Consider the following 27,511-nt stretch of genomic DNA (forward strand, 5'->3'; position numbering starts at 1 on the left):
GTGGAGCTGGAGCGGGAGTATGATCCAGCATGTGTGTGTGTGTGTGTGTGTGTGTGTGTGTGTGTGTGTGTGTGTTGGCTTCATCTGCTGGCCTAGCATGTGTGTTGTAGGCGCATATGCTAAATGATGCATGAGATCCTCATGAATATTGGATCTGCGGCTGAATGTGCTGCTGCAGCTCATCAGACAGACAGAAGTGCAGCGTCTCTGCTGTTACACTCCTCATTCTGCTCCAGATCTTCAGTCCGCCTCATTGCTGCTCTGTTAACCCAGCTGAGTTACTCTTCTCGCTCTCTGGGTGGATCGATTAACCTCGTGTGCGTGTGCGCAGGCTTCGCAGGACACCGTGTGGAAGTTTTCTCTTGTCTGATTGGCTACTGAAAGCACCGTTGTCCGCTGACGTGCCTGGTTACCCTCATTAACCCAGCTGAGCCTGTAGATGTGACTGGAGCTGAGCACTGCTGCCGTCACATTCACTAGTCAAACACTCTGTAGTCATCATGGCAAGACTAAACACATCAGTTATTACTAGCGAGTTTGTTTTGATATAAGATGTGTGTGTGTTATAGTTGCTTATTATATAGAAATATGGTGGTGCGGCGGGTAGCACGTTCACCTCACAGTATGAAGGTTGCTGGTTCAAGCCCCAGCTGGGTCAGTTGGTCAGTCTTTTCTGAATATTCTAATGATGTGTGTGTGTGTGTGTGTGTGTGCAGGGCTCACAGGACAGCATGTGTGGTCAGGAGGGTGCAGTGGTCCCGTTCTTCCCCCCTCCTCCTCCTCCTCCTCCACAGAATGGGCTCTCGCTGGAGTTCAGCAGCAGCAGCAGCGGCGGCGGCAGCAGCAGCGTTTACAGCAGCAGCGGGCAGACGGAGGCGGTGGCGGGGACCAGCAGCGGAGCCTCCAACTCCAGCACACAGGTAACACACACACACACAACCTCCTCCAACCCCAGCACAGATGTAAGATCTAACACTCCTGCTACAGATGGAGATCTCACACCCTGTGGCCAGCTGCAACAACACACACACACACACACACACACGCAATATCTTCCTGTTGGTAACAGATTATATGTCACCTTGAACCATAAAACCAGTGTTGTCATAAGTGAGGATTTTTCTCTTCAACATTACTGACTCTCTCCTCCAAAACACCCCAAAGTGCTCAATAATGTTTAGGTCTGGGTACTGTGCAGGCCATGGGAGATGTTCAACTTCACTGTCATGTTCATCAGACCGCTCTGTCTCCAGTCCTGCTGTGTGTATCGCTGCATTATCATCCTGATACACACCACCGCCTTCAGGATACAGTGATTGACCCATTGGGTCACATTGACTTCCAGAATGGTTGGGTAGTGCTTGGCAGTGACCCAGCTGGCACCAGTATTGGACTGAGGGAACGCCATGATATTGAACCCAAATCATCACTGATCCCCCCATGCTTCACTCTGGGCTTCAGCAGTCTGGGTGGGACGCTTCTGTGGGGCTTCTCCACACCGTAACTCTCCTGTTTATAGTCGAATGACTCTGCTAATGGACCCCTCACACCCTGCTCTACTGCTGGAATGAAGATCAGTGGAGATCAGCCACCAGCTGCTCACATTTAGCCATCACACCTCCAACACTATACTGACCAGTGTTTCAGTTTTAGTGTCCAACCCCTGCACACACACACACACACACGCACACACACACACACACACACACACACACACACACACACACACACACAAAGCAGTAATATTGCTGATAATATTGTGCATCAGTTTAACAAGAAGGATAAGAAATCATCTTGTCCACTAGCAGACAGTCTACTTCATGCTGACACACACACACACACACACACACACACACACACACCTCTGCTGTTGTTGTGACCATTGTATTTTCAAATATTCACAATCTTGTGTGTGTGTGTGTGTGTGTGTGTGTGTGTGTGTGTGTGTGTGTGTCAGGTGTGTGATGCCTCTCCTCATGCTGATAATCAGCTTGTGTTGGTGTCGAATGCTGTAGCGATCCGTGAAGACTCTTCAGATGCCAAAGGGACCCCCAAACGCCTCCACGTCTCCAACATCCCCTTCCGCTTCAGAGACCCTGACCTGCGGCAGATGTTCGGGGTATATAAAGCAATATAAAACACATTTAGATCAGTAAAATATCTGCATACATTATTATTTAAGTGTTAGACAGTGCTTGGGCTTCTTTCTTCATCCTCAAGTTTATTTATAATGACTAGCGTATGCTGGAACTCCTCATGAGTTCAGAAAGTCTACATATCAGTCCGTCATTATTCTTCATGTGCTCTTATTGTAAAGTGTTAGCAGGATTGTGTTGAGATGTTCTCTACACTGTTCACTGCTCTCTCTCTCTCTCACTCTTACATCAAGTTTACATAATTACATCATTATTTAGCATGTTCATTTATTACAGTAGTGTGAATTATTCAACTGTAATCATCACGTCTTGCGCATGCTAGTCTTAGAATTGAACATGCTTTAAATTTGGTGAATTATCCAGTGATGTGCACTTTGTAGGGCACTTACAGTGGAATAGAGCAAACATTAGAGGCGGTGAGAGAGAGGATGAGGATGGAGAACCGCTGTTTTTAGCTTCAGGCGTTATTTTTTTTTATAGTCTGTGACGTGTGAAGGAGACACTTCTGCCCCCTGCTGGAGGACTCTACACCTGCAGGCTTTCATAAGCACATGTTTTTAGCCTTTTTTTGCTGTTTATGCGGAAAAATAATCTGCAGAATGATTTGGAGAGAATTAGAGCTGAAAACTGAACACATCAAATAAAAAAAGTACATTTTTATTTAAGATTTACAATCAAACTCCATTTGGAGACACTCATTTGATAAACAAAGCTATAGCTGCACGGCAAAAAATGCTTTACTGAAGAGTTTTAGTTTCCAGTCCAAATATCTCAAAACTCTCAAATGAAGAAGCATTTCTAGACAAGCACAACATGTAGAGTTGTGTTCAGAAATAATGAGTCAAAATGAAGAGAGTTTTTCATTAAAACAAGCAGAATAATCTGACCATGGGAGAAGCAGAATAATCTCACGTCAAAGCAAAAGCAAGATTATTCCACTTCCCCGTCTTCAGATTATTTGACATATTTTAAGAATAAAACTCTTCATTTTGCCTCATTTTTTCTGAAAGCAAGACTGTGTGTTTTGCTTGTCTCTAAAATGCTTCTTGATTTACAAATCTTGTGATATTTGGAGAAACAAGAGTAAAACTCTGAGTAACTACACTGAGAGACTGAAATATTGCTTCACCAATTGGATTGTACATGAATCTAAAGTTATTCCATTTAAAAACTGCATAAAGCATAAATCTGCACATTTACATTAGTACATAAATACTATTTTCTCTTTCTCTCTGTGTGTGTGTGTGTGTGTGTGTGTGTGTGTGTGTGTGTGTGTGTGTGTGTGTGTGTTTATTTTAGCAATTTGGAAAGATTCTGGATGTGGAGATCATCTTCAATGAAAGGGGCTCAAAGGTAAGAAGCTGTTATTAGTTGCTTGTTGAAAGTGCCATCAGATTATATTCAAGTTAAACGCATTGAAAAGGACCCAAATATATAGTAGCAGTTGTGTAATTAGATGCTAATTTATACTATCAACCTCCAAAACTCGGCATATAAAAGATTATAATCCAAATAAAAGTGTTGTGCATTTCTGAAGCAGTTTCATGCTAACGGTCTAATCTGATTCAATTCATTATGCTAAGCTAAGCTAAAAACAAGCCAGAACAAGAAATCAGCTGAATGGATTTAACAATGGTTCAAGTAAACAGCACGCTGCAAAAATGCTTATCTTGATTTTATCTGGACTCTAAATATTCATAAATGAAGTATTTTCTAGACACACCAAGCTGCACAGCAAACAAGCAAAATAATCAGCCATATTCAAAGCAAAAAAACAATTATTCTGCTTCCCCTGTTATCAGGTTATTTGACTTATTTTCAGAATAAAACTGGCTTCGTTTTGACTGGTTATTTCTGAAAACAAGACTCTTGTGCTTGTCTAGAAAATGCTGCCTGATTTAAGAGTCTGTAGATATTTGTTCTAGAAATAAAAGCATGTTTTGCTTTAAGCAGACTCGAGCTTACTAAATAAGAAATCTTTTTTTAAATGTTTTTTATTTAAATGCTAATGGTCTAATCCAATTCAATTCACTATGCTAAGCTAAGCTAAAAACAACTCTGCTAGAACAGGAACCATTTTCAATCCCTCCAGCTGATTACAGTTTAACGTTTACAGTGATGAACTGATATGAAATGAGCATATTTCACTAAAGAAGCGCGAGTGTTGTTGTGTTTCTGAAGTCAGCCGCTGCTGTTTGGTGTGTGTGTGTGCAGGGTTTTGGGTTTGTGACGTTCGAGTCGAGCGGGGATGCAGAAAAGGCTCGCGAGCGGCTCCACGGCACCATCGTGGAGGGCCGGAAGATCGAGGTCAGTCTGCTTCTCTCTCTCTCTCTCTCTCTCTTTCTCTTCTGATGTTCATTTCACACCTTACCTGACCAAACGTGTCTTTAAACTGACGCTCAAGATGCTCAGCTGTGTGTGCGCGTGTGTGTGTGTGTGCTGCATCATGGGGAGTGTGTGTGTGTGTTTGAGCTTAGCAATGCATGGTTGCATCTGGACTGCAGATCCTGTGAGTTTCTGGGCTGTTTTTGGATTGGTTGTTGTCTGGGTTATTAACAGCATGTGGTTGTTCTGTTTTTTTCCCTTTGAGTTCCTTGATTCTGTTGTGTACTGAGCATGCTCACGGTTAGCCAATCACACGCGTGCATTAGATGCCGTCTCTCTCCTGGTTTGAATGGCTTTCTTTTGTTTGTTTTGTTCATGAAACATTTGCTTGGATTTTTGATTAAGACACACACACACACACACACACAGGAACACTGTTGATGATTCTGAATGCTCCTCACGACGTTTGGTGTTGTCTCTTTATGGCATCCGTGTGCATACTGTGAGAACGGCGCTCCTCTGATGCTTGTGTACTCGATGTTTTAGTGCATTTGTAGATTGTTCTGTGACTCTGGAGGATGAGCAGCAGCTTGCCGTGTGTGTGTGTGTGTGTGTGTGTGTGTGCATGTGTTTCCCTCGTGAGGCGCAGCGTGTTGCAGTGCTGAATTCTGGGTGTTTTTCTCGATCTGGATCTCCTGCATGAGACGCTGCCTGTGTTTGTCTCTCAGGGAAATGATTGATTCCACTTCATCTTTTGGCTCATTTCAGCCGATAATCACAACTCAAATCCTCTCTTATTTCTGAAGCAGTCTGTACGGGTAACGCTAATGTGAGTGTGTAGATCAGGGGTGTCAAATTCAGTTTAGGTCAAAGGTCAAACTGTTGAAAATCATGTAGCGTCATGTAGACTCAATGTTTTCATTCACTGCTGTTCCTTCTTTGAGTTTGTCTCTCATTTCAAGTCTAAATATCTACAAACTCTTAAATCAGTCAGCATTTTCTAGACAAGAACAAAATATAGTGTTGATTTCAGAAATAATGAGTCAAATGAAGACAGTTTCTCATTAAAACAAGCAGAATAATCAATATCTTATTAATCAATTGACAATGGGGGACGCAGAATACTCTCATTATCTCTGACATTATTAAACTTCCCCTATTGTCAGATTATTCTGCTTGTTTTAAAGAAACACTCCCTTCATTTTGACTTTAAAACTAGACTAGATTTTGTGCTTGTCTAGAAAATGCTTCTTGTTTTAGGAATTTTGAGATGTTTGGACTAGAAACAAGACAAACTCTGAGTAAGAGCAGCAGTGCAGGGTTCTGTTACTGAATCCAGTGTTGAAGCGGCGCAGCTTCTGTCTTATTATGGTTATAAAATAATCTAATTTGATGATTAATAGCTGTTTAATATATGTTAGAATGTAAAGATAACCAGAGCTTCTGTAAATAAAGTGCATTTAATAACTTTATATTTAGTTTAACCATGACGTGTGCAGACACAGTATTGTTAATATTATAAATCAGAGTAGTAATGTAATATTACACACTGCAAGTCAGAATGTCCATTCCCCTTCAGTTCCTTTGATCTAAATCTGCAGTTCTTCCTATTTCAGTGGTGTATTTGAAACCATCACTTCAATGTGTTCATCTTTATTGATTTATTTGTGTTTATTTATTTGTTCTCACCATAAAAAGCCTTGTTTAAAATAATAATATTAGTGCTGGATAAAGATCAATCCTGATTAACCACATCTAAAATAAACACTTGTTTTGACATGTGTGATTATATTTCCTCATATATATATATATATGTGTGTGTGTGTGTGTGTGTGTGTGTGTGTTTTATAAATGCATAATAAATATGCACAGTACACACACACACACACACGTTTATTATGTCTAAACAATCGTGTATTTTGGCTGTGGTTAATCAGAGTTTAATTTTGGCCCAGCACTAATGAAATATGAAGTATTAGTTAGCGTTTCCTTTGTGGCAGGCCTGTCCATGTGCAGTGAGTGATGAGGACATGTGAGATTCACTTTTCACCCATAATATGTTTCATTTGTTGTCCACAGATTCCGTTTCAAACGTTCCCAAAAGCTGTGAATTAAAAAGGTTCTGCTTACGCAACACCACACACACGTAAGCGCTCACTTGCTCTCCTGACAATGAAGAAGGCCCATTCTGCACCACACACACACACACACACACACACACTGCAAATAATGCTGTTCCTACTCAGTTTGTGTCTGTTTCTAGTCCAAATATCTACAAACTTTTAAATCAAGAAGCCTTTTCTAGACAGGATTAGTCTCTTACTGATGCACTATTCCTCAGCTGATAGTAGTGTAAAAGCCGTGCTGAAATATTCCCTTTATTCTAAAAGAAAGAGTGCACTGTAAATGCCGGATGATGCACTTTGTCAACCGTTACAAGTGTGTGGTGTTGAACACTTCACACACTCAACACTAGCATTTTTGCTCATGTAGCAGAAGGGGAGGAGCTATTGGTGAAGGAAAGTGGCTACTGTTGAAGAGGAGGAGCTGCTGATAAAAGGGAGGAGCCTCTGATGAAGGGGAGGGGCTAGTGGTGGTGATGTGGAGGAGCTACTGATGAAAGGGAGGAGCTACTGATGGTGAAGGGGAGGAGCTACTAATGGTGAATGGGAGGGGCTACTGATGAAAAGGAGGAGCTACTGATGAAGGGGAGAAGCTACTGATGAAAAGGAGGGGCTGCTAATGAAAGAGGAGCTACTGATGAGTTAGTGATTAAGTGGGAGGAGCTGATGTTGGATTTCTTCCTTTATTTTGGGTTGTGCATGTACAATTCTCCTAGATGGATGATTCTGCTGCCTCCCGAACGCAGTGAACACTCATGGCCGCTACTGTTCTGTAATTTGCTTATTATTTATTCCACTAATTTAGCAAGCGTTAAACATCGGCTGGAAAACAGTTAGAATTTCCGGTTAGTAATAATAGTGTTTCATTAGGGACCAGACTAAACTCCTATACTATGCTGCTGAGAGTGTAGAAACAGAAGATTTCGCTTGCTTTACAGAGAGCTCACTCATTTTGACTAAGTTATTTGGACCAGAATCAAGACACAAACTCCAGGTGTGAGAGTCATGTTTGCAGTGTGCGTAGGCCGTGCGCATATATGTGTTTGGCACCCCTGGTGTAGTTGCATGAGTCCTGCACTCCGCAGCGCCCCCTGCTGTCCGTGGCTGAGTGTGCATGGGAGCGCAGCGCCGCAGCTTCATTGGGTTTGCATGAGTCTGAGCGATCAGATTCACTGGAGAGCAGAAATAAAGGGGTTTAACGTGAGCGGCGGCAGCACTGTCAGATCAGTTCATTGGTTTGCTTCCTGAATGCCATTGATTTGACATTTCTGATGTGTTGTAGAGAACATGATGACTGTGTTGTGTGTAATGACCCCCTAATGTCTGTTTGTGTTTTCTGGAGAGCAGATCTGTGGAGAGAGCGATGCACATCATCAGACTCTTCACTCATCTCTCTCTCTCTCGCCAGTCTGTCTGTCCGGCTCTGCGCTCACTGTCTTTCCTGTGTGTTGCATCACTTCCTGTCCCTGTGTCTATATTTGGTCTGTGATGTCACTGATTAGGCCCCTCCCCCTGACTGATGTCATTAGTCCGGCATGTCAGCAGCCTCACTAACTGCTCTGGTAGACAGACGTCCATCCGTTCATCTCTACTTGCTTCTATTTTGGCCTTTAGCTCCAGCTTTGAGTCGGTCGCAGATTCACTCTGTGCTGCATTTCACACCCATGATGACTCTCTCTCTCTCTCTCTCTCTCTCTCTCTCTCTCTCTCTCTCTCTCTCTCTCTCTCTCTCTCTCTCTCTCTCTCTCTCTCTCTCTGTGTGCGTGTGTGATCCTCTAATCACTGGTCCCTCTCTCCTCCTCCTCCTCCTCCTCCTCCTCTATGACACAGACGAATGCGGCTGCAGGCTCTTTAGCGCCCCCACAGGCAGACTTGATCTCCTGAAGATGTGTGTGTGTGTGTGTGTGTGTGTGAACGTCTCCCCGTTTCTCTTTGGGTTTCCTCATTCTTCTGCATTGTTTGCTTTGTTGTTTTCTTTTGATCATTCTCTCCTTTTCCTTTCTGTTCCCTTGACGATTTCTGTGTTTGTTGTTGTTATTGTTGTCAGTCTCCACGGTAACTGCTCGCGTGTCGTCACGCCGTTTCCTGGCTCATGGTAAGTCTGTGTATGTACGGCTTCATCAATCCCACAACTCAACCCCCTGAGATCTAAACTCCAGCCCTCCCCAGCTTTACACACTGTGGTCTTTCGCTCTCTTGTGTGTTTCCGCACTTGATTATCTTGTTAGTATTTCTCGGAGGGATCAGAGATGCGTTTAGAGCCCATGCGGAGGCGACGGCAGCCCTCGTCCTCGTTTTCTCCCAGTTTGGCCGAACGCATCCAGCTAGCGGCGTAAGCGCCCGAGGTCTGTCCTGGGGAGAAACCGAGCTTTACGAGCTCCTCATGTCTATGATAGTCGCTAAGGACCACAGAGCACTGACAGAAATGATCTTCCCTCTTTCTCCATCTTCATTAACACGTTTCCCACACACTGACCATGGCTGATCACACTCACACTAAACCCTCCATCTTCCTCCATCATCTTCATCTGGTGTTAGCGCTGGGTGTCATGACCCGACTCTCGCTTCACTAGAATCACATATACAGCATCACACTCCAGGTCATCTGTAATATTGAGTGTAAAACTGAACTGGGAAATCTCAGTACTGAACTGATAAGTGGTATTAATTAGAGTGGTAATAACGATAAAACCTTAACGATACCCATCTGTACACTGAAAAAAATGATTCAAAGATGATTCCTTGGATTTACTCAATTTTTTTACATTAAGTGCTTGTAAACAATTTATTTGGGTTGAATTTAAACAAGCAAATTAAGTTGAACATTGTTCAATTTAATTTGTTTGTTTAAATTCAACACAAATAAATTGTTTGCAACAGTTTTGCATGCAACTCTTTTTTCAGTGTAGTTATTACTGCGTTTGAGGAAAACATTCAGCGTCTACACAACTGTGTGAAACACATGATTCATAACCATTTACATATACTTGCTGGCATTTCTGTTTATCAGCTGTGTAGCTTGACCAATCAGACAGTGTTACACCATATTCCAGAAGAGCCAATCAGAGAGTGAATGTGGATAGCCACGCCTCCGTTTTTAAAATTCCGCATTTTAGCCAGTCTATACTGAAACTAAACAGCAGTGTTACCAAACTAAAACAGGGTCAAAACGCCAAGTTTCTGCAGGTCCAATACTCAGGATGACTAGAGTAACCATAACACACATACTATACATTTTAAAAGGAGAACGCACTAGCATAATCAGCGCCTCAGCCTGCCGTTGATCTGATGCCTTTATGATTCAGACCGCAAAGGGAGAAGTGTATAAATCTGATGTTTAAACATTTAATAGAGGTGAATAAATGCATTTATAAACAGATGCACACCTCTCACTCAATGGTGATGATGAGATCCTGATTAAGGGGCCGTTCACACATCACGTCTAAAAGCACGAGGCGCATCGCTTCACTGATTTCACTGCACTTGTGCTCCAGTGGTGTCTGTTGTTGACAGGCAACCATCAGCCGTTCTCTCAGACAAACCATCGCTGCAGCTCTGATTTCTTATTGGGGAACATGTAGAAGCCCTGCAGTGTTTGGGTGCTCCGTGTTCATCTGACGTTATTAATCTGCTGTTATGACTGAAATGTGTGTATTGCTTACAAAGTGTGAAGCTGATTGGTTCTAGTCACCTAACGTGCCGTTCGCGTGTGACAATCTGAAAATATGAGACGTTTTTAACGATGTGTGCCTGGAAAACGTGTGCGCATACGTCCCTATTTGCATGCCTCCATTGAAATTAATAGACAAAGTAGGCAATGTGTGAACAGCCCCCAATGCTGCTTACTGCTCACTGTCTGGGATTATGGAGAGTGATAGGAAAGCAGTGCACACGGCAGCAGAACACACCTGGGTGAGTACATCATGACTGCTTTCATTTCTTAAAGAATATTTAGATATGAAGAGAAGCATGTTGAGCAGAGTTTACTCCATTTAAAGTAATAACAACATATGAATAGCCAACCCAACTAAAATAACCCAAGCTGCTGGATTAGACTATTGAAATCAGTGTCAAACGCTGTGGTGCAAACTTAAAAATTCCAAATCATGACATGCTAACGCCACAGTAATATCCTCAGATGGACGCGTTTCATACGGTCATGGCGCCCGGTGCTAACCTGCATCCCTCATTTCATCTGTGATTGTTCTGATCACTCCATCATCGTCATGCTTCCACCAGTTCAGGCCCAGATATCTGCTGATTATTGCACAGCCTATGAGCCAAAAACGCCCCGAAATACACACACACACACACACACACACTCACACACACCGAAATTGTTCCTCAGACGATATTTCTGCCCTTATATTCATGTGAGGATGAGCGACTCCAGCTTGTTTTGGTCTTTGTTTTGGACCGTGTGTGTGTGTGCGAGTGTGTGTGTGTGTGTGATGGTGTTTGCATATTGGTCTTCAGCGTGTGAAAGAACCGTGTTGATGCCTGCCGGTGTTTTCCGTCTTCATGATTTCATTTATTGTGACATGTAGCATATGCATCTCTCTCTCTCTCTCTCTCTCTCTCACCCATAAACTCCGTCACTCCTCACAAGGTCTGACAACAACCAATCACAGGCTTCCTTTCATTTGACGCACCTTGATGTTCTTGTTCATGACAAACTGGATGGCTTTTTGAGTTTGACGTTTCTGATTGGGTGGACTGTTCTCTCTCTCTCTCTCTCTCTCTCTCTCTCTCTCTCTCTCTCTCTCTCTCTCCCTCTCTCTCCCTTTTTCTTGTTTTTTGTGGTTCCATTGAATGTCGACTGGCTCTTTTTCCTTTCCTGCATCCCTCTGTTTCTGAACACCCCCCCCTCCTTTTCTCTTGGTATGATCTGTTTTTATGTGTGTGTGTTTTATTTTTCACGAGGGGGCGGGATTAGGCTGCGGAGTATTTGGATTGGTCCGTAGGCTGCATCTGATGCTTGCTGATTGGCTGATATGCTCATCTCTGGTTAATGACCTGTAATTGGCTGAATGTGATTATTTGCTCAGAGCTGTGCACAGTGTATTGATTTCGTCATGTGTGATCTCTTTGTTTCTCTCTTTTTTTATCTCTCTCCTCCATTTTTAGCGATGGAATGCCCTGTTTTTTGGTTTGCTTTTCTTTAACGCATTGATTTCTGGGTTTTTGTGTTGAATGTTTGAAAATCGGAGTTTATTGATGCATGAAGCAATATAAGGGGATATCAATGAGTCCACAATTTCTGCTGTAATGTAAAGATAGCGTTCAGATGATTGATTGATTGTAATTGCTGATCTGTAAACGTCACTACATGCTAATGGTGTAATTCTCAGTGATCTTCACGTGTGTGTTTGACTGCAGACGTTTGGATAAGAACTGTAATGCAGCGTTCAGTGTGTGTTCTTCTGCGATTCTGATCAGATCTTGCCTCTTTCTCTGATGAACAGGTCAATAACGCTACGGCTCGAGTGATGACCAATAAGAAGATGGTTAGCCCGTATGCTAACGGGGACAGTCTCGGCGCACTGCCCTACGGTACATACACTACATCCACTGTAATATATACTTCACTCATAATGATCACAGGCGTTTAATTAGCATGTTTTCTCTGTGTTTGTGTTCAGCTGGGTGGAAACTGAGCCCCATGATGAGCGCCATGTACGGGCCGGAGTTCTACGCAGGTCAGAAACAACACAATCATCATCATTTAGTTCCATTTGAAGTGTACTATTGCTGTAGGTACTATTGCATAGGGTGTACTATTGCTGTAGGTACTATTGCATAGGGTGTACTATTGCTGTGTGTTTGCCAAAGAAGACATGCAGCGTAGGATTATAATGGTGCACTGCAAAAATTCAGTTCATACTTAAGAGTTTTAGTCTTGTTTCTAGTCCAAATCTGTCAAGATTCTTAAATCAAGAAGCATTTTCTTGACAAGTATAACACATTGTGTTGTTTTCACAAATAATGAAGGGAGTTTTTCATTAGAACAAACAAAATAATCTAGTTTCAAAATGAAAACAGGATCAAGTCAACAATATCAGTATTGTGCATGCTCATCATCACCATATTTTGAGTTATTGGCTGCGTCCCAAATCTCCTACTGGAGTATGCACTCCATTTGAGTTTGAGTTTACTAAATGAACGTTACTATACACTACCTGACAAAAGTCTTGTGGCCTATCCAAGTTTTAGGAACAACTGATAATAACTTCTAGTTGATGATTTGGTGTCAGAAGTGTCTTATATGAAAGGTAAAGGCCTCTAGATGAGGCTTATTTGAGCACAATATAATCTGATCATGTCTTGATGTTGACTGATTTGATTAGGACAGTAAGGTCTGACTCTGCTTAGACTAAAGTCTGCTCACTGAACCTTCAATAATGTCCAGTATAGAATATGTGCTCATGCTGCAGTGGAAACAGAATGAATATTGTGTCTGACTCCATCATGAGCTTGGAGGACTGCATCCATACATCTCTGACATGACTCAAATCACTGATTAATAAAGTCATCTGGAATGGTGAAGAAAGCCTTCTTGCAGGACTCCCAGAGTTCATCAAGAGTCTTTGTGTTCATCTTCAACGCCTCCTCCTTCATTTTACCCCAGACATGCTCAATAATGTTCATGTCTGGTGACTGGGCTGGCCAATCCTGGGCCACCTTTGCTTTCAGGAGCTTTGATGTGGAGGCTGAAGTATGAGGAGCGCTATCCTGCTGGAGAATTTGCCCTCTCCTGTGGTTTGTAATGTAATGGGCAGCACAAATGTGGAACCCCAAACCATGATGTTTCCTTCACCAAACTTGACTGATTTCTATGAGAATCATGGCTCCGTGTGGGTTCCAGTAGGTCTTCAGCAGTATTAGTGATGATTGGGATGCAGATCAACAGATGATCCAGCAGAGAAATCCACCTTCTGACACTTTTACAGATCATCAACTAGTCGAGTTATTATGTGTTGCTCTTACATCTGGAGGATCCAGCTTTTATCAGGTAGTGTAGTGTGAATGTAATTTAGACTTTCTACATTCACCTTTTGTTATGATCACATGACCTCACCGCATCAGTTGTGTCACTTCATTCGCGTTCATGAATTCTCTCGCGGTGCATTATGACATAACGTAGGATCCATCAGATGCACATTACGGAATCTAGGCCAGGGAGTAGTACAGTAGGTCATCCAGGAACTTCTCACACTGTTTTTACAATATTATAGATTCAGACACACTTCTTGCTCACTTACTGTATTTAATGTACTACACAGTAGGGAAGTGTGCGATTTTGGACGCAGCTGTTGAATATGGCCATATGTCTACAGTGTTTACTGATGATAATGTCACCATGTAGTTCCAGGGTTTCCGTATTCGACCACCGCCGCCGCCGCAGCTGCCGCATCCACCGCTGCCAGCTTCAGAGGAGCTCACCTGCGGGGCCGTGGAAGACCGGTGTACGGAGCGGTGCGCGCTGCTGTCCCTCAGGCTGCCATATCCGCATACCCTGGGTAACACACAAACACACACACACTCATACTTACACACCCAAAAAATGTACACACTCTTACATATGCACTCCCACATACACACTTGCACACACACACACACACATTTATTATAAACACACACACACACAGGCGCAGCAGATGAGTATGCTCTCCAGTGTTCTGCATGCTGCATGACCGTGTGCTTCAGCTGGTTCTGCTCACACAATGAAATATACACATTAAATCAGTCACTCAGAAAATGCCACCGCCGACCCGTCAGTCTCAATCTGAAAGTGCAGTGATGGGTTTAATGACATGTACACATTTTTAGTTTTGACTCAAGTTATTAAATTATTAAAGCCCTAAAGTCATTTTTATTATTGTTGTAATTAGTTTTTTGCATAAATGTAGACACCTGCCCCTCATTTAATTGTTTATTTTATTATATTTATTTTTATTGTTGTTTTTTTATATATATTTGTTTATTTTTTAAGTATTGTTCATGTTTGTAAGATGTTAATTAAATCATAAATGAAAAAATACTGTTTTATTGATGTAATAATTAGTCATTTATTCTTGATAAATATTAGCTCACCCAACACTGCAGTAAAATGTTTAAATAATAATAATAAAGCGGATCAAAGTGGCATTTTGAATCTGTGTTATGACCAAGTGCACTGCATGTGTGTGAATTAATGTTTTCACTTTCTCTTTTCCGTGCTCTTCATCTGTCCTGCCATTTCCTCTTCCTCTCCTTTTTGTTTTACCTTCCGTCACCACACGGTGGCGCCATTATATTATTTTCTCTCTCCGTTTTTCTTTCTTTTTGCTGTCATTTTTGTTTTTCTGTCTCTCAGTGTGGTGTACCAGGATGGGTTTTATGGAGCTACAGAACTCTATGTAAGTATGACACTTCCTGTCTCCTGTTTTTCACTTCCTCTCTCTTTTCCTCCTCTCTTTACTGTGTGGAAACTGCAGATGCACAGAGCCGCTCGCCGGGTTTACTCTGGCATAATTTAATGATATCAGAATCACTTGATGGTGACAGTTCATAAGACTGACATTAAACCTTTATAACCTTGTGAATGAGATTTAATGCATGCTTATAACCACTGTTATTAAGGGTCATTGGCTCAGTTATGATATTTTAAATGCAAAGATGACACTGTTTGTTATGAAAACTTCACATAAATGCATCACAACCTATGTTTGACATTACCAAGGCAACAACTTGTCATAAACACGATCATCATGATGCATTATAACTGTTATAAATATGTTTCTGATCCTGTTTTCAGTGGAACAAACTGTATATGTCATTATAATGACTCATTAAAAGTGTCATGACCATCATCATTAATAATATTTAAAGACATTATGGGCAAATTCAGCTTGTAGCACTGTTTTTGAGATTACTGATGCTGTTATTACATTCATGACATAGTTATAATGCTTTATGACAGATTTATGACATGTTTTGATAATGTCAAGTCGTCATGACAGACAAAATCAGGTTGTGATGTATTTGTCAAGTTGTCATAACAAACAATGTTGCATTTAAAATATCATAACTGAGCCAATGACACTTAATAACAGTGGTTATAAGCATGCATTAAATCTCATTCATGACATTATAAAGGCTTAATGACAGTCTTATGAACACCTCTTCAAGTAAAGTATCACCTATTGGCTTGCAGATTGGGGTGGCTCTGTGTGTGCGCCGGCGTGTGTGTGCGTGTGTGTGTGTGCGTGTGTGTGTGTGTGTCCAGGTTGACGATAGCTCTTTCTGTTTTCTCTGTAGAATAGTGTTTCAGGACACTCTGGTTAGTAGCAGAATGCCTCAGGTAGGCTCACAGACGGATAGTGTGCATCTCTCCTTTATCTGATTAATCATCTGTTTGATATTATTGATGGTGTGAGATTGCTGTCTCTGTTTCCCTACTAACTCACAGTAATCTGACAGGAGTGAGGGCTGGAAGGGGGAGAAAGAAATTCTTGCTTGAATTCTGCACATATTTTATTTCCCTGTAAACGATTCCGAGCGCATGAATAATCTGATAAACATGGCGGCAGCATCAAACGTCACCGCAGCGACTCTCTTATTCAGGGGATAATAATACTGCATTAAAACAGCGGTGGAAGGGCTGGACGGTACGACCTCAAACACCTTTCTCAGAATAAACCCTGTGCTTTTATTTTAGGTCAGAGAATTAAAGGGTTAGTTCACCCAAAAACTGAATATTCTGCCATCATTTATTCACCGTTCACTCGTGCCAAACCTGTATGAGTTTCTTTCTTCGGTTGAACAGAAACGATGATGATTTGAAGAATGTTGGAAACCGGTAACCATTGACTTACTTTGTTTTTGTTTACTATGGAAGTCAATAGTTACAGGTTTCTAACATTCTTCAAAACATCTTCTTTTGTGTTCAACTGAATAAAGAAACGCCCTCAGGTGTTTCCAAACCATCAGGCGAGTAAATAATGAGTAAATTGGACTTTTTTTGCGGGGTGATCTGTTCTTTTAAATGTTAAGTGGGTTTAATATGATCAGAAACGACCTTATTTTAATTTAATCCTTTTTGTTAAGTTAATAATCAGATTTCATGAACAAACACTCAAACTTACTTTGATTGAATGAGTTTAGGTGATGCACATAATCCTTAAAGAGATTAATATTAAAATATATCAAGTTAATATCTATATAAATATAATAAAATTACACATCACATTCATATCTACTCACTTTCTACCTGTAGCCTTGTGACTATAAACATTTGAGGTTTTTTTATTCTGTTGGAACACAAAAGGAGATATTTTGAAGAATGTTGGAAACCAGTAACCATTGACTTCCATAGTAGGATAAACTAATAGTTTTGCAGTTTTCTGATGATTTTCAGAGTCTCTTCTTTAATGTTCAACAGAAGAAAGAAACTGATAAAGGTCTGAAACAAGAGGGAGGAAATAATGACAGAATTTTCATATTTGATGAATATTTTATTATTATTTACTAACTTTTACTTGTTCCAAACCTGTTTAGATTTTTTTTTTTTTTCTGTTGTTTTGTTAGGTTGAACACAAAAGATAATTTGAAGAATGCTGAAAACCTGTATCCATTGACTTCTATAGTATTTGTTTTTCCTAATGAAGTCAGTGGTTAGCAGTTTACAACATTCTTCAAAATATCTTCTTTTGAGTTCAACAGAATAAAATCATTTGAGGGAGAGTAAACAGTGAGTATATTTATATTTTAGGGTGAAGTATCCCTTTAAAAGCACAAAGCTTGTCTACCAAACATTGCTAACTGAATCTCCATAGCGAGCGTCTCGCGGCGTGCCGGCCAGTCCTCAGCGGTGGATTATTTACACTTCTGAGAATGTAAATAATTGTCTGGCGCTGTTTTTCAGCCCAATGACGCTCTGCTGGTCTTTTTGTTGTGATGATTTGAGACGATAGCTCCACGGACTCTGGAGGTTTCGGGTTTTGTCAGACTGGATCTGATTCTGTCCCCTTCCCAGAGTCCCTGTCTCTCTCTGCGGCATGCTAACTCGATCTGTGTTGGCATGCTATCACACTTAATTCCCTCGTAGATCTCTCTCTAGATCTCTCTCTCTCTCTCTCTCTCTCTCTCTCTCTCTCTCTCTCTCTCTCTCTCTCTCTCTCTCTCTCTCATCTCTCTTCTCTCTCTCTCTCTCTCTCTCTCTCTCTCTCTCTCTCTCTCTCTCTCTCTCTCTCTCTCTCTCTCTCTCTCTCTCTCTCTCTCTGTTAAATTCACTTTATTGGCATGACATACATGGCTATATATTGCCAAAGTGTACATGGCAGAAACAAGACAACACAAATAACACTAGTATTAATAACAAGGAGTTGGACAATGAAACTGAAACGTGCTGTTCACTCTTCACTGATCTTCAGTCCAGCAGTAGAGCAGAGTGTGAAGGCTTCATCAGCTGTAGAAGAGGATAGAGTGTTGGTGCGCGTCTCGCTGCGCATCTGTGAGCGAGACAGCAAGTGTGTGTGATGATCGAGAGCCGCCGTGTCCAGAGTAATGTCAGCAGACCACCAAGAAGAAGAAGCACATCCAGCAGGAGGAGCTGTGGAGGCCAGAGGAAGCTGTCTGAAAGAGACGTCTGGCTGATAACCCTGATCTATCCAGAACACATCAGACCACAGCTGATCCACTCACTGCAGAATGACATGTGCAGCTCCACTCTCCTGTCTCTAGCAGAACTGTTGGTCTGGAGATCCACTGGCTCAATATACATGACCCAAACCTCTGCTCACTCCTGCCGATGCCAAACGCTGGTTTCAGTGGAGCAGCAGTGGAGATCTGGAGCTGTGGATGGTGTGGAACATGTACTGTTCTGTGGTGAGTCCACCTTCACTGTGTTTCCCTCATCCAGGAGAGTTACGGTGTGGAGAAGCCCCAAAGAAGCGGCCCACCCAGACTGCTGATGCCCAGAGTGAAGCATGGGGAGGGTTCAGTGATGGTTTGGGCTCAATATCATGGCATTTAATACTGTTGCTAGATGGGCACTGGGTCACTGCCAAGGACTACCCAACCATTCTGGAGGACAATGTGACCCAATGGGTCAATCACTGTATCCTGAAGGCGGTGGTGTGTATCAGGATGATAAAGCAGCGATACACACAGCAGGACTGGAGACAGAGCGGTCTGATGAACATGACAGTGAAGTTGAACATCTCCCATGGCCTGCACAGTACCCAGACCTAAACATTATTGAGCACTTTGGGGTGTTTTGGAGGAGCGAATCAGGAAATGTTTTCCTCCAGCAGCATCAGTAGTGACCTGAACACTATTCTGAAGAGGAACAGCTCAGAATCCCTCTGGCCGCAGTGCAGGACTCCTGTCTGTCATTCCCAACAGCAGCTGATGCTGGACTGAGGAGAAACTACAGCAGACTGATCAACTACAGCGCTCTAGCACCACGCCTTCAGTTTCACTGTCCAACATCTGTACAGTATACATCTCTCACCTCTCTGTCTGCCTTTCATTCTCTCTCTCTCCTCTCTCTCTCTCTCTCCTCTCTCTCTCCTCTCTCTCTCTCCTCCCTCTCTCTCTCTCTCTCTCTCTCTCTCTCCCTCTCTCTCTCTCTCTCTCTCTCTCTCTCAGTGTGAGGGATGACGGGAGAGTCTCTGACTGGCTGTAGTGTAGAATGCTGAGGAGAGAATGGCAGAAATGGCTTGTTCTTCATTGAGTTTGGGGTGCATGCTGTCTGTGTGGTTGTGTGGATGTTCTCCTAATCTCACTATCTGTCTGTCTGTCTGTCTGTCTGTCTGTCTGTCTGAATATGGCACCAGTAATCGACTGGATCACCCTGGTTGTGCGTTTGGGGTGAAGATGACACTGACGCTAATGCACTCACGATCCCCATCTCTGCTTGTGTGTCTCCCTCTTTGACAAACATATCCTCTGATTGGTGATGATTGGAGATAACCCTCTGCTATTTGATGATGATTGTGCATTGTTTGCCACTGAGGAAGATTCACAGTGCGTAACAGACCTGCGTACGGTTCTCCGAATGCGGTTAATGTTTGACTGAACGTCAGTGGCAGATTGCTTGTTAATGGACTTTAGGTTTGCTTTTCTCAAATGTTTTCATGTCTCTTTATTTTCTTGCTAACTCACCAGATCAGCCGTCTGGTTTTGCTGGTGTTAATTGTGGACGGATGTGTTTGTGTGTTTGTAGAGCGGCTATACTGCGTACCGCTACACCCAGCCCACAGCGGTAGCGAGTCCAACAGCGGCGGCGGCAGCAGCGGCGGCCGCATACAGTGACAGGTGAGACGCTTCATTATATTTAAACAACACATCACTGCTGTCCTCTTCTGGTCTCCATAACCAATTAATCCTAACAACAGACAGAGCACCATCGAGAATATTAAACAGTGTCAGGCTGTTCTGAATGCTTTATAGTGATCATATTATATCTATGAGGATGTTCTGAAATGTGTGTGTGTGTGTGTGTGTGTGTGTGTGTGTGTGTGTGTGTGTGTGTGTGTGTGTGTGTGTCCAGCTATGGTCGTGTGTACGCAGCAGACCCGTATGCGGCTGCACTTGCGACTCCAGCAGCGGCGGCGGCAGCAGCATATGGAGTCGGAGCGATGGTAAGCCTCAGCTCATTATTAATCTTTTAATTGAATGATTGTTCATTTTGAGAGGAAATTAGGACGTAGTTTTAGTGTTTTGAATAAATACCTGTTTATCTTTAGTCTTTCTAGATTCATTGTAGTTTTGTCAGCTGGATATATATATATATATATTAATGAGATATTAGTCGACTAAATCTACACTAGATTGAGTTCAGTTAAATCATAACCTAATATTAATTATGCATGTGTCTAAAATGTCTGAGCTCAATATACACTCCTGGAGAACACACTTATAAACATTAATGACATTAAGGTTTGAACTAAGCATTTCTAACTCTGAGTTTTTGCCTTGTTTCTAGTCCAAATATCTAAAATCTCTTAAATTAAGAAGCATTTTCTAGACAAGAACTAAATATTGCTTTGTTTTCAGAAATAATGAGTCTAAATGAAGTGAGTTTTTCATTAAAACAAGCTAAATAATGTTATAATAAAGTGAAAACATTATTATTTTGAGCATTATTCATACTCTCTCCTATCATTAGTACTTTTAGACATTGATGTGCAAAAGAAAGCCCCTCCCCCTAATTAATATTCATTTTCATTTGGAAGAGCATCAACATACTGAAATAAACGTCTTCATTTAACGCAGATCTACACAAGTTTACATTAACTATGATTAATTCTGCTCATGAGTAAATGTGAAGAGTCTATTATTGATCATCCGTATTAGCTGGTGTTTCTAACGCTATCGTCTCTTCCACAGGCGACTCTGTACAGAGGAGGATACAGCCGGTTTTCGCCATATTAAACCCCTTTAAACACTTCCAGATTTCCGTCTCTCTGATACTTCACCAACAGCTGCTGACCTCGGAGGGAAAAAATCCAATCACACTTTTTGGACAACAAACAAAATCAAAACACGTCTGTTACGAACGAACACTCGATTTAAGGAATGCAACTATACATCCAAGAGGTTGGATTTCCAATAGTTTTTTTTTTTGTTTTGTTTTTTTAAGGAAACCTGACAACACTAAACGGTAACAGATGAAACTCTGACTGAAACTGCTTGACTGAAGCGCGAATCATTTCTTCCTTTGGCTCGTCTCTCTGCACATATGCATGCAGTACCGGCTCTAGACTGCCTCTAGTGGCCATCGAACTACATGTGCTCAGAGTGGCAGGACTGCAGCGAACAAAAAAAAACCCGAAAATACACCACCCTTCACTTTCTCTCACACTACAATAATTATCGATATTCTTTAAGAAATGTAGACTTTCACCGGGAATGCTCCTGTCTCCGTTTTTGAGGATGGATGTGAATACTTTGGATGCCATCCGCTCTGTAAGGGAGGACGATGCTATTATCCCAAATACAGCGACGTGATGAGAGGTCGTGGTCTTCCTTTCCTCGGAAAGATCATGAAGGAGAGAAACTGCGACGGCTGTTACAGATATATCCGTGAAGTGTGCGCACACCACCGGGACGACGTGTCATAATAATCCGTCTTGCTGAAAGCTTTGTGTTCTTTAAACAGTACCTCCGTTCTGACCATTTTCAAGAGGCGTACCTTTAAAATTAAATAGTCATTATATGCAAGTAAACTAGAATAGACACACAATTTTACCAAACATTATTATTATTATTGTTATTATTATTATTATCATCATTAGTTTCTCATGGTTGTTGTGTGATGAAGGGAAGGACTCCATCTGAACCCACAATAATTCACGGCATATAGCAAGTATTTAAATTAAGCTTAGAATATAATCTTTTCTTTTCCTTCAGATTTTGGGAAGAGAGCTCTTGTTGAGGGAGATCCACAAGCTCTTTTATTAGCATAGTTTTGTAAAATATGCAACTTTCAGCCCAAATTTCAAAGTGGATCAAAAAAAAAAAAGGTTTGTTTTTAAAGGAGATCTACATAGTATTTTTGTCTTCTTCTTTTGGCAGAGAGTGTCCTCTTTCCCTTCACTATATTGGTATTTTTTGCTTATTTTCGGTTCCAAAGAAGAGTCAAGCACATTCTTGATTTTTGTGTGTAAACGTGTTTGTAATTCTATTGTTTGCTTTATTTTTTTAATGTATGGATAGGTTTTTGATATTGTTTGAAGTGGCTCGTTAATTATTTCAAAATGGCTGGACGTGGATTTGCAGCATCCTCTTATTGCAGTCCGACAGAGCCGCCGCTTTTACTTTATCTGTGAACACACACACACACACACACACACACACATTTCACCTTTTGAACATGCGATTCAGTAGTTTTAGGAGTATCCTGGTGCAGGACTAAAACATTAGTCATCTTATTTAATTTGACCTCATCGGTTTGTTTCGTGTGCATGATGACGGGTTGTGACACTAAAAGTTCTGGCCTGATGACAAACGGACCACAGTATGAACACTAAACCAGACGACTCTGCTTTTCTTTTGATTTGTTTAGTCTTTTATGTTGAAATGGTACTTGCAGTCTATGCATACACTTTCCACAGTATTACAAGAGATTAAAGTATCTCCGTACCTACAATTCTGACCTTTTAAAGATGCTTTCAGAACAGATATTGCTTGATTCTCTATTTTCTGTCCTTTATTGGTTTCTCCTGTGGTGGTTCTGCACCGCTGCGACTTCTTTAATACGAGGAGATGGAACTCTTGCGTGACGTTTGTCTTCTGATGAAGGGGTGAGAAGCTTGAGACCCCTCCATCCATTCGTGCAGTAAAGGAATAAAGATGGCGTCTCTTTTATTCTCCATTGACGCACCTTATGAATATGATACCCGTTCCACATACTCTCTCTCTCTCCTTTGGTTTACAGTGTAATCGTGTTTTTGAGTTGAGCTCTTTCTCTCTCTGCATATTCTGATTCCATTTGTGATGTAATTTGTATCTGAATGTCCATATAAACTGTTTTTTTAAACAATCACTGGATGGGTCTTTGATTTCAGCTGAATGCATTAAATGCTGTATATGCACACAGACTTTTAATTTTCAGAAAGCGAGATCAATCGGCTCTGGTGAACTGTCCTGCGTTACAAAATCATCACGATAAAGATCTCATTTCCTTAAAAATTACATTGAAAATTTATTTTACCACAGTGTTTCAGTGGAGTTGCTCCTATTTTACACTGTAACACCTAAATGAATGCTTATATCTATTTACCTTATGATATTTTAATTACATTACAACACTAATGCTGTGAAAGGAACCTTATGAAATTATAAATAAACACGTAAACATTTCACTGGAGTTATCAGTGGCTGAAAAACACTGGCTGTGCAGCGTTTGTAGACAACATAAAGAGAGGTTATGAAATGATTTTGGGAGAATATTAAGTGTCTTCAGAGGTAATTGAGCTTAGTGTAGCTCTCTGAATGAAAGTACCAGTGAATGGTGAAATTACTGGTTATTATGAATAATGTTTATGGCGTATTTGCGTTTGGATCATGGATTTACCTTCAGAGTTTTCTTTTACCGTCCAGCAGATGTCGACATTACTCCTCTGTCTTTTCCATCGAGTGTTGTCACGGAATAAAAGCAGGATGTTGACGTAATAACAGAAACTAAGCTAGATGTGTCTTCCTTTCGCTTTAACAGCGGGAAACATTAACATAAAGCGCTCTCGCTTTACTATAATGAACTTTTCATCAAGAAATATGAGACGTAATATCGCCTCACCTCAGATATCCGCGCCTTTCTCCCCTCTCAGCTCGCTCTTTCTGCGCATGCGCTAAGTCCAGAAAGCGCGCTTTACATTAACAGAAGTGGGCGGTGTTTCACTAATATTTGATTAGCAATAGACATTAAATTAGCAATCGCAGCGTGTTTAAGCCGTGTATTAATACACCATACACTAATATTACTTCATTGAACGTATTATACAACTAGACATAGATGGGCGCTATACAGTAGGCCAGGGGTTCCCAAACTTTTCAGCCTGCGACCCCTAAAATCAGAATACCAGTGACTCACGAGTCTAGACCCCACATTGCTCAGAGGTGGTAATAAATATAAATGTTGCACACTCAACAATAGGCCTATATAAACATATTGACAACACAAAAAAGCAATGTTAAAAAATGCAAATCCAATTAGATCCACTTTATTTGGTAAACAAGGCAAGTCTCTCATATAATCTCTCTACTGAAAGACAGAAAACATGACTGTACACACTTGTACATAAATCAGATGAACATTTTCATATTAGTCAATACTGAAATGAACTTAAAACTGAATAAATATAGATTTACACACATTTACTCAAGTAAATAAACAGAATTAATGATGGGCTGAAAATCTGCGGAGGTCTGCGTGCACAGATTCTGTGTGGGCCTAACCATAGGCAATAATTTATATAGTCATTTATTAATTTAATTTAACATTAACCTCCCCTAATGACACCGGTGGGCACAATGTTCTCAGCACAGATCTGCTCTTGGTTTTATTTTGGAGACTGCTGCTCAAAGATGATCCTCAGTGTTCAGTTCTGGCCTGTATTTATTTTTAATGTTTTGATTGTCATAAAGTGTCAACGTTAATCTGCTAATGCTATTTCTGTGTTAATGTCATTATTTACTACTGTTTTAATCTTCTGTGGGTTATGGATGAAATATGGTAATTCTAACAGTTTATTAAAATTGATTTGACTTTTGGAAATCACCAAGCGACCCCCCTATCATTATCCTGCGACCCCCTCCACTTTGGGAACCACTGCTGTAGGCTATAACTGCAGGTTAATATACTGTTTATATACTGTCTGACCTATACAAGATACTTTCACTTGTCCAATTCAGACTGTAATGTTGTAATAATGTGAACAGTTTTGTGAAACTGTTATTCTGAAAAGCACTAGAAAATTAAACTTGAATTTACTTGGTGTATTTTAGGAATATAATATTAATTAACGTACTCTGTAAAACAAAAAGTAGATTTAAACAAAATTATTGGGTTTTTTAAGTGGTAAACATGAATAGTGCATTTTATACTCAGATAAAACTCTTTATTTTTGGACATTTAATGTTGGTTTTAATTTAATTAAAATCTAATTTAGTTAGTTTAATGCTGAACCCAGTTTAAAGACAGTCAGTTTGGAGACACACAATGCTCATCACACACACTTATGGGAAAATAAATCTTTATTTTTGTGTGTTCTCCTGTCTAATCAATGGTTTTACTTGACCTGATTCAGACACAAACACAATCTCATGCACAGTTCAAAAAATAAAGCAGATTTGATCACATCATTACTCTGGTGTGCTACAGGCAATAGGAGAGGGATTAAACACAATCTGGAGCTCCAGCTGTAGAACAGCAGCTCCTCACTGAGGAAAACTGCATTATCCATTTAGTCCATCTGATTCTGTGTGTGTGTTGGGCTGAGAGCATCCGCCGCCGCCGCCGGTGTGTGTGTGTGATGAATATATGATTCTCTGAGCTGCTGATTTTACTGTAGATTTAACATCATTTACAGAATGCCGTATTTAGCCAGATCACTGAGCTCCATGTCTCCAAACGCTTCCCAAGGGCAGACCACAGTGATGTCTGTCGACAGACCAGAGGAAGAAAACCGTCAGCCTCATGTCATTCAAAACACTCAGATTCACTCAATATACATATAAATGTAACCTGGTGTAATTTAAGTTTATATTTAATATAAGTTTAAATTTAATAAATTGAGGTATTTCTACTTATTTTAATTGCACAATTTCAATTTATTTAAGTTAGATTTTTTTTTATCTATTTTAGGCAAATAAAATGTATTAGCAAAATTTAATTCAATCCAACACTAACCAGGCAGTTACACCAACACAATTCATTCACATTGTCCCAACACAAAACGATATAGTTAACTTAATGTTTTTACAAACGTAAGTGGATTGAAGGTACAGTCAAGCCCAAAATTGTTCATACCCAGAGCAAATTCTGACTTATTGAACCAGCAAGTTTTGTTTTGACTGTAAATGACCCAGGCTTCTCCCAGAGGATTATATGATGATGCACAAGAGGCTTCATTATAGGACAAATCTCAGCATTTATTAACATTTGAACTCAAACGTTAAAATAACGGTGAGTATTGGCCGGGGGGTATGAATAACTCTGGACAGTTAAGTGGTCTTCAGCTCATATTAAATAAGTTGTTGAAACAACAAAACATTTCAGTGTTGAGTGTCCGAGTGTGTGAACTCTGCATTACCTGTGCCGAGACCCTCCATTCCTGGGATGTCGTCCCCGAAGCCCTTCTGTCCGGGTTTGGGAGCCTTGCTCTTGAAGGTGCGAGTGGTCCTCTGCTTGAACTTTGGTGGTCCTCCTCTCTTCTCAACGGGTTCTGCAACGTCCATTTCTGACAGGTGCTGAAACACACACAGTATTTCCCTCTTAATATCATCACTGTGCTTCACACTTTACTTTACTGTACACGTCACGCTATTAACACACATGAACTGACACCTGATCTGACCCGACAGGTGACCTGCTAATCTCCTCTTCTGGGATTGTGCTAATGCTAATCTATGGGTTACACAATGCTGACCAACATCTCTCCGTCCATCTGCTGGTGTGTGTGCAGACAGTGTGAACAGTAAAGCTCTTTACATAATAGTGCTGATCTAGTGTGAAGATGCCCAGCGCTCCAATTACAGGAATTAGCATCACATTAGCCTAGCATACATCTGACACACATATGCTAGAGCTTCTGTTTATAGCCTGTAGGAAACCTGCTGGAACACACGTCTGATGCACAGGCTGCAACCAGTGTGTGTGTGTGTGTGTGTGTGTGTGTGTGTGAGCATTGATTAAAATAAGCTATCCAGTAATATTACACAACTGTACAAAACAAGGATATAACCCTACTCTCACTCAACACACACATGTGCAAACACTGTCCCTCCATTAAGGATATAAAACACACACACACACTCACACACACACACTCACACACACTCACACATTCTTCAGTAGCGAGTGTAAATGTGTGTTAGCCGTTGTTTTGTCTGCTGCATGTTCTGATATGTGTTGGTAAATGATTGCAGTGATTTACAGCAGTCAAAGGAAAATCAGAGAGAGTGTGTGTGTGTGTGTGTGTGTGTTGTGCGTCTCTTACCTGTGCTGGAGCTTCTGCTGGTTCAGGTGTGTTTCTGCTCTTCTCTGCAGTTCAGCGTGTGTGTGATGTGTCCGCCGGCTGCTTTTATAGCGCTGCACTAATCTGTGGAGCTCACAGAAACACACAGAAGGATCAGGAGATTACCACACACACACACACACACACACACACACACACACAGGAGTATTTCAGCTCCAGG

The 27,511-nt window shown here is 41.1% G+C and overlaps 2 protein-coding genes across 7 annotated transcripts in view; one reads left to right on the top strand and one right to left on the bottom strand.

Moving 5' to 3' along the window:
- Nucleotides 1–23,135, top strand: part of rbfox2 (RNA binding fox-1 homolog 2) — a 50,821-nt gene extending 27,686 nt beyond the window's left edge. For 2 of the 5 annotated variants that reach the window (XM_056459292.1, XM_056459294.1), the window contains exons 2-12: nucleotides 717–920; nucleotides 1,958–2,119; nucleotides 3,456–3,509; nucleotides 4,371–4,463; nucleotides 12,070–12,157; nucleotides 12,247–12,303; nucleotides 13,971–14,124; nucleotides 14,961–15,003; nucleotides 19,815–19,906; nucleotides 20,142–20,232; nucleotides 20,981–23,135. In XM_056459292.1, the coding sequence (XP_056315267.1) occupies nucleotides 717–920; nucleotides 1,958–2,119; nucleotides 3,456–3,509; nucleotides 4,371–4,463; nucleotides 12,070–12,157; nucleotides 12,247–12,303; nucleotides 13,971–14,124; nucleotides 14,961–15,003; nucleotides 19,815–19,906; nucleotides 20,142–20,232; nucleotides 20,981–21,025 (1,083 nt within the window). In that variant the 3' untranslated portion in view covers nucleotides 21,026–23,135. Of the gene's footprint in view, nucleotides 1–716; nucleotides 921–1,957; nucleotides 2,120–3,455; nucleotides 3,510–4,370; nucleotides 4,464–12,069; nucleotides 12,158–12,246; nucleotides 12,304–13,970; nucleotides 14,125–14,960; nucleotides 15,004–15,904; nucleotides 15,948–19,814; nucleotides 19,907–20,141; nucleotides 20,233–20,980 lie in introns of those variants that run through there. The other 3 variants (XM_056459293.1, XM_056459295.1, XM_056459296.1) reach the window with 3 other exon arrangements.
- A 2,176-nt stretch (nucleotides 23,136–25,311) lies between these two features.
- On the bottom strand, nucleotides 25,312–27,404 carry LOC130230338 (retinal rod rhodopsin-sensitive cGMP 3',5'-cyclic phosphodiesterase subunit gamma). Of its 2 annotated transcripts, none has more exons than XM_056459307.1 (3): nucleotides 26,649–26,773; nucleotides 26,407–26,563; nucleotides 25,312–25,754 (listed from the first exon to the last, which is right to left on the bottom strand). In XM_056459307.1, exons 2-3 carry the CDS (start codon nucleotides 26,549–26,551, stop codon nucleotides 25,678–25,680), a joined length of 222 nt encoding a protein of 73 aa, XP_056315282.1. In that variant the 5' UTR covers nucleotides 26,552–26,563; nucleotides 26,649–26,773; the 3' UTR covers nucleotides 25,312–25,677. The 2 variants fall into 2 exon arrangements, with proteins under 2 accessions (XP_056315282.1, XP_056315281.1); XM_056459306.1 differs by lacking the exon at nucleotides 26,649–26,773 and adding an exon at nucleotides 27,313–27,404 and having other exon boundaries at nucleotides 25,313–25,754.
- Nucleotides 27,405–27,511: the final 107 nt, after the last annotated feature.

This window comes from Danio aesculapii, chromosome 6, assembly GCF_903798145.1.
Source record: "Danio aesculapii chromosome 6, fDanAes4.1, whole genome shotgun sequence".
NCBI classification, from domain to species: domain Eukaryota; kingdom Metazoa; phylum Chordata; class Actinopteri; order Cypriniformes; family Danionidae; genus Danio; species Danio aesculapii.

What these genes read in the sequence shown, in the direction of transcription:
- LOC130230338 (XM_056459307.1), bottom strand. Translation starts at nt 26,551, where the DNA reads ATGGACGTTGCAGAACCCGTTGAGAAGAGAGGAGGACCACCAAAGTTC. An exon ending in AATGGAGGGTCTCGGCACAG is followed by an intron (nt 25,755 to 26,406) that starts GTAATGCAGAGT and finishes GTCTGTCGACAG; the next exon opens with ACATCACTGTGGTCTGCCCT.